Below are 18,747 nucleotides of genomic sequence, written 5' to 3'. Positions count from 1 at the left end.
CTTAATTAATCTTTCATCAGAACTGTGTCCATCATTTTTCATTCAAGTTTGTCCTGGGTCACCTTCAGTGCTTCCAAAGCATAGCAGACATTCAGTAGACAATTTGGTTACATACAAAAGTTGAGAGTCGACCAAAGGGTCAAGCAGAACGCTGAGGGGTCGTTGGCATGGCCTGTGATTGATTCATTGGCCAGTACACATATTAAATGATAAATGGTCCTGTCAGTTCAAATCTTAGATGATAGATGCCTTAGGCTTCTGGATCTTAAACTAACTATGACTATTGTATTGTAAAATTATTCCGTTTTTTTTTCAGCCCTGTAGTTTTAAACATGATAAAATAGCTAAACCCTTCAGTCCCTCACATTGCAACACACAACATGACTCTCTCACTATTCCTCTTGCGTTTATAGCTCAGGAAGAGGATTTTCGGCACTACTGTGCATCATTGTTTGCTGTCCCTGTCAGCAGAGGTAGGACTGAGGCTCAAATTACTGCACCTGAACCGTGCCTTGTCATCGAAGTACTGGATGAGGTGAGAATGACTAAAGCATTTTATTTTAACAGAAATGTTTTACCTACATGAACGTGCAGAGTGAATCTAGACAGGGCATGAGGGGCGTAGACACAAATGTAAACCTCACAGACAACAGTACGTTCTTTGTTTCCATCTCATTCATGTGTTACAGCTCTGATCTCTTTTCTTTTCTACAGACAGATAGAGACATAAATGGAGTCTTTGTTGCTGAACACAGGACAAACAACAACGGAGAGTAAGCCTCAATTTAAAAAAAATATGTATCTACTGTGACCTCACCAGATACCTACCACACTGACACTAGCCTGTGTAAAGTTTAAATGGCTACATCTGTCTTATCTGTCTCAGAACACAGAACAAGGTTTTTTTATCCACATACGAGGGAGTTCTAGTGAACATTTTTGAAAGTTGTTGATTTATTAAACAAGATTGACACTATCTACATTTATTATCAATCAAATCTTGTTCAACAAGCTTTCAGCATGCAGTCAAGAGAATCTACCACAGTGATAATCTGTGCCTCTGAGAAATAGGTGTGTTTGAACTGTATATAAACAGTGTGAGGTCAAGGTGTGCTTGTCCTATACCAAAAGAATAACTGAAGAGGGTCTTCGATGTATTGCTCACCCAGCGCATGTGGTGCAATGATATGTCAGTGTTATACTGTATACAATGGCGTGTGTTATAAAGGTTAAAAAAAAAAACTGATTTCACAGTAGATTTCTATGGGGAGGGAAGCTTGTAGTTGAAATCATGTTGCGGATTGCCGAACAATTATTCTAGAAGTAGAGGAGTCATTTATGAATATTTGCAAGCAGTAGGTAAACAATGATGATGAGATGAACAGCTTGAACTTGACTGAATCTTTTACAAGGTTGCTAATACTTTGAAGTATAGTAATGATAAGGTAAAAAAAAAGTTATGTATAGCCATTAACATGTGGATATGGGCTCATTCATTTAGTCCTGTCTTCCCCCACACAGGGTACCCTTGTTCCAGCAGGTCTCCAGCAACGTAAGAACACTAGGGCCCCAAACCAGTGGTGGGTCCTTAAGAGTCAACCGCTCTTCTCGCAGTCCAACCCAACCTTTCAGACAGTCTAGAGCACCGGCACAGCCTAAAACAGCTCAGAAGCTCCATTCGTCTAAGCCTCAGACTTCACAAGCAGAGCACTCAATGAAATGTAAGCTGAGTGTATTTTATAAAGATGAGTTACAGGGAAATGCATTTTGCAGAGTTTTCTGTTCAAGGGGCTAATAAAATAAATTAACATTTTAAAGTTGCACTAGTACACACATAGACTGAAAAAAACAGATTCTTGCACAAATAACATGTTTTGGCTTTAATTTAGTGAGTTTCAATACAACATCCAAGTGATGGGATCTCCACTTTAGAGAAAGGTTATTTTGTGTAGTTTTACAGTACTTAAAATTCTGGGGAATGGGAAATGACCTGAAGTTTGAGTAAACTATTATTCAAAGACACTATTAATATCTTACTTAAGTCATTCAGAACAAGTGTCCAACAAAAGACTTGCAAAATAAATTAATGTTTTTTTTAATACAATAGGAGCAAGTCAAATCCCAATAAAACATTAAATTATCTATTGAAATTCAATTTTCTTGGTGTATCTTCCTCAATCTGACATGTGGCAAAGCAACCTCACAGTCATATCAAAATTCATTGCACAACATTTATCAGGAGGAGGGAGGAAGTGACAGTGTGGTGTTGCACTGCAGATGTAGCAAAACTCAAAATGATGTGACCTGTGCAGGTTTAAAAACATATAAAAATAGATGGCTGAAAGAGATACGGTATGAGGCTGCAATGTCAATAGAAAATTCAGAGACTAAAAATGAACTTTAAAGAAGCCAAAGATTAAAATCAAAGAACTGGTTCGGGCTGTGTAACATACAGTGCAGTGTAGCCTTAGTCCAGGACAAATCTAATAATCCCTATACTTGTAAAAACTCGTTAATATATGTGTTGTTTTTTCTCTACATGAAAAAAATTATGTGACCACATGACTGCAAAAGCAACTAATATCTTTGATATTATGTCTGTTATCTTAAACACAGCATCACCCTCTAAAGGCATGCCATCAGCACCCCCCACTGCTGAGACTCGAAGGACTTCAAAGACATCAATCAAGACATCGATCTCAAAGTCACAAAAGTCCAATTGTTCCCTAACTGACCACAAATCAAAAGCTGACCATGGGTCACCACAACTTTCCCAAGTTGAGATCCTTAAATTCTTGTCCCCTCTCTCATTTCCAACTGATGTGTCTCCATTGACTAGATCATCAACCCCAAAAGAGAATCCCTCCCTTTCTCCTTCCGTATCCTTCTCTCTTAGGTCTACGTTCACAGTCTCACCATCAAGCTCTACTGAGTCAACCTTATTGCCCAGAGTTTACCATTCAACCCCATTACAAAAAGGCTCAGACTCATCTCGGTTGCCAGAACAATTCCAATCTTCCAAGTTATTCCCAGAACCAATCTCATCACCAAAGCTTTTGCAATCACCACCAAGCAATCTGGAGACCCCAATGCAATCCCAAGATTCCTTGTGTGACCCAGAGTGTCTCCTATCAGTTAATCAACTCGAGCTGCCTCAGTCTTCCAGGCCAAACCCACAAACAAAAAGCCTGGAACCCAGCCGGTCACAAACAAACCCTGTGCCATTCAGGGCACCTGTTAAAAACCCATCAAGTTTTTCTCTATTTAACAAGTCCCCTCCAGATGCATATTCTAGCTATAAGTCAACCCCAACATATGGGAATGCACCGGTTTTTATATCCTCTACCTCCATCTCTTGTGACCATGAATTAGCTCTGACCCATCAGGATACGGATGCATGCATGCCATCACTTTCACCACATCCCTTAGATGTCACCCAGGATCCTCTTTTAGCTGTGAAAATGGTGGAGGAAGAGGAGCTATCAGTAGGTAAGTAAATTGTAATAATGAGCTTTGTGTGTGTGTGCACTGATGGTGTTGAATGTGTGACAAGAACACCAATTGTTCTTGCATTCAATCTGGTTTTAGCTCTGTTATGATTGTATCACTACATTTAAGCCTCTTGACTGTATGATGCACCACTATGTGATGGTGATGTTGTTTGGACTTCACAGATCTGAAAATGTGTATCTAATTGGGGGGCAGTGACTACTGGAACATCAAATGCCACACCCCCTCCCATCACAAAGCTCCTCACGATTTACATAAATAACAACACATGCAAACAGAAATTAGTCCTCCCACATTCATATCCATGCCAGTGATACAGTTCTTTGCTCAGTTGGTCCCTTTTGAGATTCTGTTCTCTCCATGAAAGATTCCTCATTATTCAAGAAGCATTTGCCAATTTACACCTCGTATAATTAACAACTCTAACTAAGATCATGTGATTTGGAAATAACATTTCCACCTCTACTTAGCATTTTATAAAAATTCCTCATGTCATAGATCTTTGAAATTTAGTTCTGGTATAATTTCACCCACTAGCAAGGTAGAAAAAGGGAGGAATTGTGAATGTGACAGTCTCAAAAGAGGCATACATTAGTTTACAAGTAGCCAGTTAAAAGAGTTTTAAGCAAGTAATGGTTATAAGCAATTTCCCCTCTGTGTATGCCCATAAACATACTTATTTCCACTGCATTACTACTATTCATACATACCGTATGTTTCCATCATTGTGGTAGAATCTCACATATTGATATAATTTAGCATTTCAGAGTATTATTTGGTGAGACTTTCAGTGACCAAACAATAATTTCTGGGGGCCAATACTTGGTTTAAAAGACAGTGGAAAAAAGGAAAGAAACATATTCATGTTTATGGACGGGGAATCACACGTCTTTGCAGTAAAGGGATTCCTTGGCTGTCAATGCCAATTTAGATCCAACCATGAAAAGTGTTCTTTATTTTTTTTTATATCGATTAGAGTTTTAAGTAAATACCTGACATAATGCTATAACAGACAGGGGGGTAATTAGGCTGTAAAGGATGGCGCGAATTCCCTTAATATACAGTACACACACACACACACACACACACACACACACACACACACACTTAACCATGTATCTACACAAGAGTACTTCACATACACACCTCAGAGCAATTTGTTTGCAATGTTTTTGCTGACTATGTTTGTATGGGTCTGGGTGTGCATACATTTCAACTTTTGGAATATGTGTGTATGGGATATGGTTTGCTGACGGTACTTTTTTTTTCGATCAAAAAGATCAGGGAATCTATAAATGTATCTTTAGAATTAAAAATTGTGCTAAAAACTGGGTTTTCATATAAAGTGCGATGACAGTTCAAACTGGCCTCTTCCTTCCAAGCTTTCCCTCCTCTTACTTTTGCTTCCCTCAGTCCCACTTCCTGACTTCACACCTCTACCTCTCTCCTTCTATTCAACCATCATCACTGTGCTTTCCCTCATCCCTCACTTCCTTTCCTTCCTACAGCTCTTTGACCAGTCTGATACTGAATGCCTGCTTTTTCAGCTTATCAAAGCTTGATGCGTGTGGCAACGTCAAAGACACTTATATCACATTTTCGATGTTTCCTTGGATGTTCGAGATGAAAATGTTGCTTCACTGGTTCAAAGCATGATAAATCAAGGACAGTCAATGTGCTCCTACAATTCACCTTCAAAGCTGAGACAACATTGTCTGAGCCACTGAAATACAATATTTTTTTAGATTAAAGCTCAATATGTTGAAAAAATATCTGTTTTAAATCTTGAATCATAATTCAAAGTACATTTCTTTATCCTCTAAAAATATGTCTGTATTTTTCATGAAGACAGTGGAGATGAAATGTCCAGTGATAGCCTAGGTCTGGCTCCACATGAGGAAGACTCTTCAGATGAAGAAGCACAGATGCATGGATGTTTAACAAGAGGGAAATCCAGAGACGAGGAGCAAGGGAATTCTGCCATATCTCATCTAGGAGATTCCTTTGTTCCTACAGATGCAGAAAGGGAAAAATATTTGCGGACTGATGAGCCAGAACAGCTGTCAGAACCATCCATGGTAACATGTTTTCATATTCCCACATACTCTCTGCTTCTTTGAGGGGGAACATTGAGTTAGAGGGATGTAATAGCACTATTTTCTGGGGAGCACCAATGTTAGTGCAGGATATCATGCATTCACGGGGCTCAATTGTAAGTATGTTTTTAAGTGGTTCTCAACCTGACAGAAAGCAAGCAATACAAAAGATTTCAGTGCAAACCAGTGTAGTAAACCTTAGCCTACGAATTCCAGTAGTACAACACCAACTCAAGCCTTGTGAAGCAAATGCACCTGGTTTTTGAAGAGGTATAATCACTAATACAACAGCATTTTCTAGTTTTTATTGCATGTCTTCTCGATGAGGGTATTTGCACATCCACATGTCTCAGGTGCAGGTGCGTTGCAAAAACATCACTATCATCTTGTAAAGAAGAATATCCTACATACTTCTCTTGCTCAGCATCACAATTTATTAATCATCCTAATGTTTTGGTCCCTCTCAACCTTCGCCAGACAGAAACTCTATTTTTTAGATTAATAAATTGTGATGATGAGCAAAAGCAGTGTGTGGGATATTCTTTACAAGACTATAGTTTTTAATGAATAAAAATTGAGTGTCTTGTATAATTATATAAAGACTGCAGCTAGATCCTTGGCTTGTTAAATTACAACTGACATTATAACAGTAGTAAAAAACATTTGATAGCCAATAAATGAATCAAAGAATTAACAAATAGTTATATACCAAAATATTAAAGTTTGACATTCTCTTTGAAATATCTCAAGGTCCCGTAAGAAAAGGAATAAACAGGCAAGTTCTGAAATTTTTAAAGAATCACATCATTACAATAGACATAATCACTGCATAGAATGAGAAGACTTCAGTGACATACAGTTAGAGTTTCTTATTGTAGCTAACCTGATCTATTAGATAACATTTGTATCACACTAATTACTTTACATTATTCATCTATAGCTCAGAGACACCTAAGGCTGCGGTGTTAAAGGTGCACACCATTGAGGGAAGAAAAGAGAAACTGAGTGGATTAAAAAGACACTGCTTGAACGGTCCCAAATGACCTATCAGCCATTTAATGCTATGAATACTTTATACTGTGACAGAGGAATGAAAAAATAAGGGGGGGTAGAGCTTTATTAAAAAGCTGGAGCAAAATGAGGTTCGTGATTGTGAAGATGGTGGTTATCCGTGGCCTCTGGACCTAAATCAAACTGCTCCTAAAATGATTAGATAGTCATTTTTTCCAGCTCTTGGACTCTCTCTTGTCCTCCATGTATTTCTTATACTTTCTCTCTCTTTCTTTCCTTTCAGCCATCTTTTATTGTCTTATTTTCTGTCCTCCTTTTTGTTTTACCTTTACCCTATAGTTCAGGCAGCTAGTCAACTGCTGCATCCTTTTGTTATGTAGAGACACTGGTCTGCACGAACTCCAATTTTTTCCTGCTCCACAGTATCATTGTGTTCCGTCTCTTGCCATTTCATTGTTATGCCTCTCCTCTTTCTTTTGCCCTGTCTTCCTCTTGTCATTCTCCATCCTTGCTCCTTCCTCGCTCTTAACAACAGTATTCCCACATGCCTTCTCTCCTATTTTCTCCCAGCCCATCTGCAGTGTGTCTTGCGATGCTATGGCTAGCATGCTAATGCCTCAGATCTAATCTTAACTAAACAGGGCTTCCTCATTTTACCCCCGTCTCACAGGAAGACGCTTGCGTGGGAAGAACAGCTAGCCCACCATGCCGTTGTGAGATGCTCTCATCAGCTCCAGGGGTTAATTAAAAATCAATTCATCAAGTGGAAACAAAGGAAACAGGGACAGAAGGGAATAATCTCCAGTGAAAGACAGTGGCTTATTAATATGCATTTACACAGTTGAAAATGGAAAAATATAAAATTTTAACACACTTACCTGTCTTAATAGAAGTTAAATTGATATTGAATTTCATTTTGTCCTTTGAACTGATTTCGTTAGGACAGAAATTAAACTCAAGCTGTGAGACCAAAGTATTAATTCCTTATTCTCCTGTACTCTGTTCGCTCTATTTCCATGTCCCTGCCCTCTCTTACCCCCGAATACACCCTCAATCCCATCCCCTCCTCAACCCCCTCCATAATTTATATCTTCTTCTTCTCCCTTCTCTCTTCCTCACTCGATCTGTCTTTCTGCTTCACTCCTTCCACTTATTCCCTTTTATAACACTTAATCCCTTCTTCCTTCCACCCCTCATCTCCTGTGTCCCTCCATCTGTTTCCATTTCCCCTTAGGTGATGCACAACCAGAGTGCTGGGTTTGGATCAGAGCAATTCTGTGATCTGGATGGGTTTTCCCCTTTGGGTTTGGATTTGAATTCTGGTCACTCTGACACAACAGAACACACACACTGTGACCCACTGCGCACATGCCAAACTTCACCAAGTGACTCAGACCCAACAGGTAGGTCAAAGTGTTTTTATGTGTACATGTATGTGAATTTTTATGATCCTATTATTGAGGTTTTTTTTTTCTTTAAAATGGCTCATGGTTTCCTATAAACTACATCAGAAAGTGCCATTGCTGTTTTTGTCCTTCAAGAGATTAGATTGTGAAGATTACCTCTGTGTCCAACTTCTGCCTGGAGATACTTTCCAATTTGCGAGTGTTATTCATATCACAAAGGCCTCATAATAGGATTTTGAACAAATATGTAAAAACATAGAGCTTACAAGAGAGATGAAAATGAGTTTTAAACCCAGAGGAACATTGGCTGCGTGGTGGAAAACGAGAGATGGGGGACAACACCGATAATTTACTACCGGTGGGTCTAGGGGGAGCTTTCCCGCTATTCCTTTTTTTATTGTGTGTGTGTACATGTATATATGTGTATGTCTTTGCATATATGTCTAAGCCTGTATGCTTTTTTCATCTAAATATTTGAACTTATATTGAGTGCCTCCATTTTATTAAACTTTAGGTGAACACAGACACACACTCAGACTTAAACAGACCCCATCCAAAACCTTGTGAATATCCATGTTTCATCACAAAGACACACACTTGCAACAGAGCCTGTTGTTTCTTTTCCAGCTTAAAATTGAAGATAGCAATGCCCGCGTCCTTCGCCTGGCGCACAAAGTTACTTTGACTTTACCTTTGAGACAAATGTTGAAGGCATATGTTGTCAGTGCAATGTCATATTTCTTTTACAGCAACATATTGTAGGGAAAATGCTGGAAGAATAATTTACAATATGCACTAAGCCCAGTACAGTGCAACTTTGTGGGGAGTTTTGCTGTTATTTATCTATCACTACCCCTTGCCCATGAAAAACTGCACAGACATTTAATTCCATGCTTTTTTTCTCCCCCCTCCTCTTTTTTTCATTGTCAAGTTTCGCCTTGAACTACACAGACTGTTGTAACAAGATGGTTTTTAAATCTTCTGATATTAACTGTCTGGTAAACCAAGATGTAGCCATAGCGAGGAAAGTGCCCCCAAGGTATATGATATTTTTACAGCATGGGCATTCAGAAATATATTTTAACACTAGTGATTTGTAAATTGGCCATGTCTGTGAGGTGCTCCGACTGTTCAACAGGTCCAGCCTGCACCTCCAAATTGCATCCTAGTTAAAGTAATAATATCTGGATCGAATCAGAAGCAATAATTTATCCAGCTACATGCTCATTACACCTTGTACTCTTGTCCAAAGATTTCTGATTATATGTATTTCAAACAAAGGTTACTCTTTAGATTCTACAAGGATTTCTAATTCATACTTTGTGTGCTTAAGTAAATTGCTTTTGCCCAAAATGATCCTATCAACCTTTGCCTTCATCAGGTCTTAAAGCCCAGCTTTCCTCCGTTTCATTGTCAAGCCTGTGTTAAATGAATGAGCTTGACAGTGAGAGACTCCCACAAGGGCACCACTACTGTCCTCGCACCATGCAGCCAGCCGCTTGTCAAACCCCGCACTGTCTCTGCCACCATCGTTAAAGCCCCAAAGTTAATGAGAGAGAAAGGTTAGAGAGGAGGGATATCACCTTGACAACACTCCACATTCATTTATGTCCCTCCATTCCTCCATCTGTCTACTCTATTTTCCTCTTTTTTTTTTCAGGCAGGGCTGAGGTCCAACAGGTTTTATATGTCTGCTGCTCTACCTTTCCACCTCTCTCTCCTTTTTGCACTTACTCCCTGTCACCTGGTCAGTCAGAAAATGAGGTTGTTAGTGTGCAGTTTCTGTCTCGTGTGCATTCAGTCGAAGAGGAAGACAGAGAGAGAGAGAGAGAGAGAGAGAGAAAGACAGAAGACAGATAAACAGACAAACCTCCATAGAGAGTGAGATGGAGATACTGGCAGCTGTATGTAGACACAAGCAGTAAGATGAAAAGCAGACAAATGAATGAGGAAACAGACAGATAGACAGGTAGATGAATAGACAGCCACCCTGGAAGATAAAAGGCAAGATGAACAAAAGACAGACCCACAGACTGACAGAATTCCAGTGGTATCTTTGTGTGCATTTTTAAATAATTGTTGTTTCCCAAAACAGCTTCAACTCGCTCGGTTTTCTTTTTGTGAGTTCAGAAGCTGCCTGTCTGACTCCTCTCTCCCTTTCCTCCTTTCATTTGCAACTGATTTAGACTAGTTAGTAGATTCTCCATCCATTCAATATTATTAATTGATTGGCTAACCCCTGGAGCGAAAGAAGAAAGCAGCAGTAATAGCATTGCAGCTGCCAGGATTGGCTGGACAGGCTTGTTTAGCATATTGGTTTGGTACAGATACTGCTCCTGGATGGACAAATAGATTAGTGTATCAAATATAATTGAATGCATTCCCTTAAATTAATTTATATATTTATTAAATAGGCTAACAGATTCTATGTAAATGGGAAACCTTTCTCTGATTGTTCCTATATGGAATGGATGTGCAGTGATTTTCAAAAACCTCTATGTATAGGATTTGAAAATGCAACTCCTAACCGTAGACTGACTGACTGCAGTGCACTATGTTACGGTGAAATCCTTAAATGATTACAACCATTTCTAACCATAACCTAGTTTTACTTTTTTTTTTTAAATTGATAAACAACCATGAAAATGAATAATCATATTCTATAATTCACATAGAAACTTTATATTATGTGTAGCACCGATGCACTGTCGTAGCCAAAAAGTTATTCCATGTGTTGGATCTATACAATATCACACACTGTTGGAGTTAGATTGCAAAGCGAATGCATTGCTGTTTCCGTTTACTAGCTATATGTCCAACTGACAGCAGCACAACGTTGCATGATCTGTATCTTGGGATTTCATTTATCTTGAATACAGATATTCCAAATGTTTTTTAGGCCATGAAAACAGCAATAAAACAATATGAAAGTAGCTAGAGTGATGGGAGACTTTTAAAACAGGGCCAGCAACTAGAAGAGACGTTGATGGGATATAAAACAGCACTCTAAAAATATTGATATGCTAATGTCTACAATATTTATAAATTTTATGTTTCTAGGCATTTATATATGGTTGTTCTTTGTTGTGACCTTTCTCTTTCTTTATGTCTCAATCCTTTAGGGTCAGAGTCTCGTGGACCAAGCAGCAGCCTCAGTGCCCATACTGAGAAACACCTGGTTTTCAGTGTGATGCAGGACAACCACATGCAGTCAACTGGAATTCAAATTTGCTCAACCACACCCACCAGGAGAGGAAAAACATCAGCAAATGAACTAGGAACATCTGGTAAGTGCATGTGTGTGTGTATGTGTGTGTGCTTGCATGCATGCTTGTGTGTGTTTGTGTCTGTGTGAACACTGTGCTCTGCCTCTTACTTATTTACTCTCATACACACAGAACTCCATTTCATACACAATTAATATACCTCATGTCTGCATATACTTTCTTGGCACAGAGTATGCAGGTTTCCTAAAGAGATTATACTGTATCGCTCTAAAACACAAACAGGAACACACGTCATAAACGCACATACTTAATGCGGGATTGGGAGTCGGTCCAGGAATATGTCCTCTCATCACTTCCCTCACTCGCAGAAACACTGCAGTAATCTGCTTATGCTGATACACACAGTTTGCATTTACACACAAAAACACAGACACCTGAGAGACAAGACAATGATCAGTTTAATTCAGTGATACAGTATATCTAATACGCCCCCACTGCTAATCAGTTCCCTTCCTCTTTCCGTCATTTATTTTACTGTAAACAACTGTGTTTGAATGCAACCATTTCATTTTCCCACTTCTTTTTTTGCAGTCAGGCCCTTTAGCCCTGCTGTTTTCTTCATGAATCTTACCCATTCTTTCTTGTCACATCCTCAAACTTTTACCCTTTTCTGGAATTCTTCATCATATCATTATCACTTGACATAAAGTGTAGTTAATAGTTACTTACACTGAAGTCAAATACTGTGAAAGCAGCTCCACACTTGTAAAACCACTCAAGAGCTGAAAACCTTTTCAACATATTTAATTATAGTATCAGAAGGACACTTGAGTGCTCAACACATTTTCAGTGTCTCCAATTCCACAAGGGAACCTAAGCACAGACGTTTCGGCAAGGTGTGGGCCTCATTGTGCCATCTCGTCACTGTGCCGCTCCAGTGTGCTGTCTGACGGCACGCTGAAGAAGGCTGCTCACCAAGACATCTGTGCTTTGGCTCCCTGGTGCCATTAATGAATGTCCTGAAATAGCTATTTGCTCCTGAGCATCTTTGTGAGCGGGAAACTCCTTTGCAACAAACTTTTTTTTTTACTTAATTTTGATATGACAGTCAAAATCACATGTGTTGCATAGACCTGAGATATACCTGACATTATAATTTATCATAACAAAGATGCATATGTTACTGATGTTACCGAATTAATATGACTTAAGGCTATAAATACATTGCATATACAGTGAATGCAAATCAAGAAAGATTAAAATCTGACCTTCCTAAGGAACTCTTGAGGGAGGCATTTTGGAGAGATCAGATTTTAATCTTTATCTCATTTTGCACTGAATACGTTTTAAATCTGGTAAAGAAGTTAATCAGTAACTGAAATCTGGATATATGTCATATCTGCTTCGAAATGGAAGTAAATTGAGTCTGTGTATGTGTGAGTTCATGTGTTAACTGCACTGTACTGCATGTATCATTTCCTCATGCTGCTTAGTTTGACAGTGCAGCTGGTTGTGAGGCACTAAGTGGAGGTTCTGTGTCAGTTGAAAGACAGAGCCAGGCACCGATAGAGGGAGGGGTGGGGGAGAGGTAAGGAGACAATGGAAGATTGAAAGAATGAAAGACTTAACACTGGAGCTGAAACTGGTTAGACAGCACGCAGCATGAGGAATCAGTGTGCCGCACACGCACACACCCACACCCACACCCACACCCACACCATCATAGCTTCTCAATGGGGGCCTCGATGTAATTTACAGTGAGCAGGTGAGGATGGATGTTCAATCTGATTCAATTTGATGTGGCTCAGAGGAGAGTGGGATGAGACACCACCCATTCCACTAACTGTTGTGATCGTTTCTGTCTCTCACCTTCTTTCCCTGAATCCTGAGTTGAATAACCCCCCCCCCCCACACACACACACACTTTCTCCTGTTTACATCTCCTCTTCTCTGTTTCTTGCTCTCACACTTTCTGTAGCTGTTTTCATAAGATACACTTCACTGTATGTCCTCAAACTTTACTTATTTAATTTTTACTTAGGGTCAAACTGGTCTGGCACATCCACACCAACTCTGTCTCACCCTCCAAGGATAACCCCAGCTGTATTTACCTCCCTCTCTCATTCCCCATCTCCTCCTCCTCTCTCTTCTCGCCTGTCACGTCCTGCACTGGGCTCAGAATTGGGTCCAGCATTTCGTCCGTTGTCCCGTGCAACCCAAGAGATCATGGAGATCTGTAGTATGGATCAGTCAGGCTGTGAGGACCCTGACCTGGACACCGACACAACTGTACACACACTCCACGGTCTGGAGCAGGAACTCAGGCTCATGGCTAAGGGTACAGACGCACACAGTCAGTACATTTCATGTCACCTGTGGTCAACATATTACTTTGCATTTGATAATGATAACCAAATAAGGGTGTATTGATTTGAATCATAGTAGTGTTTGATGAAATTATGAGCTATTATGGTGATGGTAGTTTTAAAATAAGACCATAAGCATCAGTCTCCTTTCATGTCTACCTCAGAAACAGGGATGCAGGCTTCAGTATTTGGTACAGGAAAATATGAAAGCCAACATCAGCATGGGAATCAGCATTTGACATGGTGGGTAACATGCACACACACTAAACTCACTTCCACCTAATAATTGTAGTTGCTCACTGCATACAATATACATGACCTCATCCTCAAGGGAAAACGCAGGTCCATATGTTATTGTTAATGTACCTGGAAATGTTAATATATGAAATTGTGCCCATTTAGGACATTAGAATTTAGGAGTACTAGGTGAGGTTAGGCAGCTGTTAAAATTTCCATCCCAATTTGATATCCTCAAAGGCAAAGGCACTTTTTTCCCTGTAGGAATCTGAGTGTAGCCTTGTGACTCCCTGTTTTCATACTGTTTTCTGTGTCTTTTGACCATGATAGGCATGTAATCCATTGCTTTCTTGCCCCATACACTTCCCTACACTCCACTACCATTCAATGATCACGATGGGGGGTAATCCCTCTTTTTTTGTACTCCGTCAATCCCTCTCTCTGTCGGATATGTGGAGTGTGTAATGGATCGTTAGCCAGCAGAACGACTTTAGCTTTGACACCATGTTGAGTATCGCGCCTTAATGTGCTGCTTAATGTTTGTATGTGTGTGAGACAGTGAGAGAGAGAGTGTGTTCATGTATTTTTCTCATATATCAGAAACTGAGTGTGCATGTCTGTGCGTTGATGTTTTTGTGTGTGTGTGTGTAGCTGGCATAATCTGCGCTAGAGGCCTTGTGCTCAGCAGAGCACTGTGAATATCACATTGAGACGTGTAACAACCAGATTAACACATACTACACAGAGGGCTCCCAAAACAGCTCCTTACATTCTTGAAACATACACACAGACACACATGCACACATACAATACATGCACACCCAGATGCACTTAATTGGACTAGTTTGGCATACCTGTGCGGGTACCTTCTTTTGTGTTTTGATCATCTTTGTCATTACTGTCACTTTTCCTTATATCATGCAGTTTTCGGTGACTGTGACAATATTCAGTTTAAAGAATATTAAAAATATGGGGCTCTTGGGATAATTGGAACTTTGTGTGCAATTGCAATGTATTGCATTATTTTACAGAACTCATCAAAACAGAGAAATACAAAATTAGTTTTGAAATGGATCCACTATTCTGTACTATTGACCTAATGTTTTGCTGTCCCAGGTGAAGCCAAAAACAAGAGTCCAACTTTTATGGGCATTCAATATTTTTTCACTTTCCTTTCTAAATGCAGTTGGTACAGTAAACACTGCAAGGGTTTAAATGAAAAAAACTGCTCCTTTAATATAGGTTCAATTTACCATCCTTATAGGACACTTCAGTTTTATCCTCCTCACAGCCACCAGGTTCTCACAGAGGCACAATAGTTATTTTTACAAGATGGCTTTTACACTATGTTGAGTGGTGGCTGCATCATACACAATAACAATCTAATCAGAAAAATGGGGTTTATAATTCACTCCTGAATAGAACCTATAAAATAGACATTTATTTTAGTGAATATCATAGCAATAGGACATTTAAAGTCTTTAAAGTATACCCAGACAACACACAAGTGAATGCTGTAGGTGTACATCCATTGATGTGTATCTACTATGACCTAGCCTTATGTTTACCTCATATACAGGCATTCATCATTTATCATCTTCGGTTGGACTCAACTGCTTCCAGCTGCCTGGATATACTTTAGCGTTGCCTCAGTTTATTGGCTGTCTTTGATCTAACCTTGAGTCAGTGCATAGTTGCACAGCAGTAACACATTGATATTTGGAAAGTGGAACTGATTTTCTCATGTAGAGTTTACACAGCACAGGATTTACAATGACCTAACAAGACGCTTTAAATAGATAATAAAAGTTAGTCAACTGAGATTGACCATCATTAACTGAGAGACTTAGGTATATTTACACCTTAGTCTGTGTTTACTGGATTGATATTGTAATATTCATAATTTAATTTAAATGTATGTATATATTGACATGTAGCATTGGACTCATGCCTCAGCAGAACTGTATTTAAAAGCTATACTTTTAAATATGTTTGAAAACACAAAAAACGTGCACTGTAATTGGTCCTTCATGACTATTTTGGCTGACTTCCTGTAAAATCTGAATGTCAGCTTCTACTCTCTTGTTAGCACTTACACTCAGGGCAAGGAGTTCACATATTACAGCACAATTAGAAGCATGATGGGGGTGTGTTAGCAAGTACAAAATCTGCATGAACTTGACATCTTATTTACAAGCTAGCTGTAGCTTATGATACAAATATTCTGCGAGTGAAGTTGACCCCAGAAGGCACAGGTCAGTTGTGGACTTAAGCTCAGAAAAGAAAAGCAAGCAAAAATGCAATGGTGCTTCAGAATAGATAGTGATTATTGAAGTAATGAGATATGAACATTTTTAACAAACAAGAAAAGGTTTTATAATAAAAACCTTTGTAAAATCCAAAGTTAATTTGGCCTTGTTGTAGTTGCAAGATGCAAAGTGGAAGAGGCTTCTCCTAAATGCCTCAATAAAAAAGTATACAGGTGCCGTCGTTGCAGTTAATTGTATCCCCTCTATGTGAGTTTTAAAAGAAAACACAGTCAGGGCCTTCTTATTTACAACATTTCTGTTTTCGACTTCCTGTTCTTTAGGGCAGTGAAGTTTCACCCAAAAATCAAAGTATCTAACAACTTGGAATTGTAAATGAATCCTGTGTTGGATTCAGATTTGATAAAATGCTGTCAATCCCCAACCCTGGTGATTATCAACGCAGTTTACACACCAGCTGGTCATTTGTCTGATACATGTCACAAATGCTCCTGGAGTAAAATCAATGATGTCTGCATATGAAAGTAGTTAGAAAAAATGGTTTAGTACTTTTGTCCTTTAATCATAGAGTGCTGAGTAGGTCTGGAGGATGTTCTGTCTTTGATTGGTAGCTTTGTGTCTTACAGGGACAGAGTCAGTGAGGAACAAAAGGAAGAGGAGGAGGCCGCACAGAGAGACCGGCAGAGTGTCCTCTTACTATCCTGAGATATTTACACATGCATGCACACACACACACACACACACGTATCACTCCACACAAATATACATATTTATGAGAGGGTAAAGCAAGAAAAAGACACAATGGATGTAATTTTAATTGTGTTCACGTGGTGTAAAGGCTGGTGCAGATGCCCTTTAACCTCAAACTAAATCTCCATGGAACTCTTGTTGTGCAAAAAGATGAAAATGTAATGCTTTGAAAAACATTGCTGAAAACTAATTAAACGCTTCTTTTGATTTGAGTTATGATTTGTCTCTCTTTTTGTATGTGTCCATGTTTTCTGTGCACTATATTTACATTACTCTCTTGTATATGGAAAGCAGCTGGGAGATACATGCGGATGGATTAGCTGCAGGTACAAAACAAATCATGAATCAGGCAAAGGATGAGGACAGGAGGGGAGGTGATGGGAAGACAAATGGGGACTTTGGTTTAATTCTCACCAGGAGTCTTCTTAGATCCCTTTGACTGTTTGTTTCTAGGTGTGTGTGCATTTGTGTATGTGTGTGCTAAGGGACAGCCGTTGAGGGACAGTTGGCTGCCGTGCCAATTTTACCTACTGGGGTTAGGGAGAACATTTTTCTCTGTTGTCATCAGTTTGTTTCTTAATAAGGTTATGGTGGCACTGGATCAGGTCAGAATGTCTATATATGCGCACGCACATACACACACACACACACACACACACACACACTCACTCACTAAGGAGGCTCCTGCAGGTGATAAATTATGTTTGTAAGGGAGGGAATAAGGAACCGTGCCAATGGCTGCTGCTGCTGCCATCTCTCCGTATGTGTGTGCAGGAGTTGGGGAAGATAAACACCAGGCACTGGAACTGGTTTGTTGTCTCTGTGGTGAATGTGTACATGGCCTATTGGTGTGTGTGAGAGCGTGTATTTGTGTTTTTCCTCAGTTCTGCTGTTTTGCATTACTCCCCGCAGCCAGTCCTAATCTATCATAGCTGCCACTGTCCTCAGCTGAGTTAACAACCCACCATCCGCTACTTTATCTCCAGCTGATGTGCGTGTGAGGATCAAACAAGGACAAACAGGTAGACACGAGAGAAAATCACACCTGGATTATGCACTCGAACAAACACACAAACTCTTAGAGGCGGAATGGATGTCAAAGATGCAAACTTTGTGATTGAATTTAAGATTAAGGTCAATTTGTGCCCTGCATGTGGTTGTGTGTGTGTGTGAATATAGCATGTGTGCATGTGGCCCTCCTCTTTACTTCAGTCACTTTTGGAGGGATATAAGGGTATTTTATTTGTCCCGACGTTAATCGCTAGGAGCGGACAGCGAAAGCCCTGTAATCCAACAGCAATCACCAAAAGACTGATTGATAGCATAGGGACAGACAGTGAGAGAGACAGAGAGAGCAAGAGATAGACAAGGAGAGAGAGAGGTGAAAAGGTAGATCTTTGTTATTGTGTCCTTCACTTGAGTTTATCACTTACTGTTTAGTAGAGGAAAATAACAGAGACATAAATCTGATGGATATCGAACCGCTGGGCTGGGTTTAAACAACTCTGAGATCTGTGCACTCTCTCCCTCATTCTTTCTCCCTCTCTCTCCCTCTCTCTCACACACACACATGCATACGAACAGGGAAAGGGAACGGAAAAAGAGAGCTGACCTTTGTTAGATTTGGAGTTGCCCGTGATGTTGTTGATGCTGTCAGAAAGACAGTGAAACTGGAGGAGTTGACATTTAACTCCATTATATTAACTGACCCTTCTCTGGAACTGGAGTTCAGACTGGGTGTGTTGCAAAAAAGCAGACAGACAAATATGCTGCATTATGAAACTTTTTATTTATGTTTAGTAAAACTTCTTTTTTTTTTAAAAGTGAATTTTGGTAGAAATCCTATAGGCTACCACTTTCATTTTAAATCATAACAC

General features: G+C 39.6%; 1 protein-coding gene across 1 annotated transcript in view; it reads left to right on the top strand.

Moving 5' to 3' along the window:
- zbbx (zinc finger, B-box domain containing) overlaps positions 1 to 17,082 on the top strand; it is a 52,670-nt gene extending 35,588 nt beyond the window's left edge. Inside the window, exons 11-20 of the mRNA XM_023402979.2 lie at positions 414 to 535; positions 715 to 773; positions 1,522 to 1,721; positions 2,617 to 3,489; positions 5,359 to 5,588; positions 7,852 to 8,020; positions 11,146 to 11,310; positions 13,292 to 13,588; positions 13,781 to 13,859; positions 16,747 to 17,082. Of these exons, the coding sequence (XP_023258747.1) occupies positions 414 to 535; positions 715 to 773; positions 1,522 to 1,721; positions 2,617 to 3,489; positions 5,359 to 5,588; positions 7,852 to 8,020; positions 11,146 to 11,310; positions 13,292 to 13,588; positions 13,781 to 13,859; positions 16,747 to 16,825 (2,273 nt within the window). The 3' untranslated portion in view covers positions 16,826 to 17,082. The remainder of the gene's footprint in view (positions 1 to 413; positions 536 to 714; positions 774 to 1,521; positions 1,722 to 2,616; positions 3,490 to 5,358; positions 5,589 to 7,851; positions 8,021 to 11,145; positions 11,311 to 13,291; positions 13,589 to 13,780; positions 13,860 to 16,746) is intronic.
- Positions 17,083 to 18,747: the final 1,665 nt, after the last annotated feature.

The sequence above is a fragment of the Seriola lalandi genome, unplaced genomic scaffold (genome assembly GCF_002814215.2).
Source record: "Seriola lalandi dorsalis isolate HSWRI2012SDOR001 ecotype SW California unplaced genomic scaffold, Sedor1 jcf7180002054048, whole genome shotgun sequence".
In the NCBI taxonomy this organism is placed as follows: Eukaryota; Metazoa; Chordata; class Actinopteri; order Carangiformes; family Carangidae; genus Seriola; species Seriola lalandi.
Note: the sequence above shows the minus strand (reverse complement) of the source record. Positions and strands in the feature narration are given on the sequence as shown.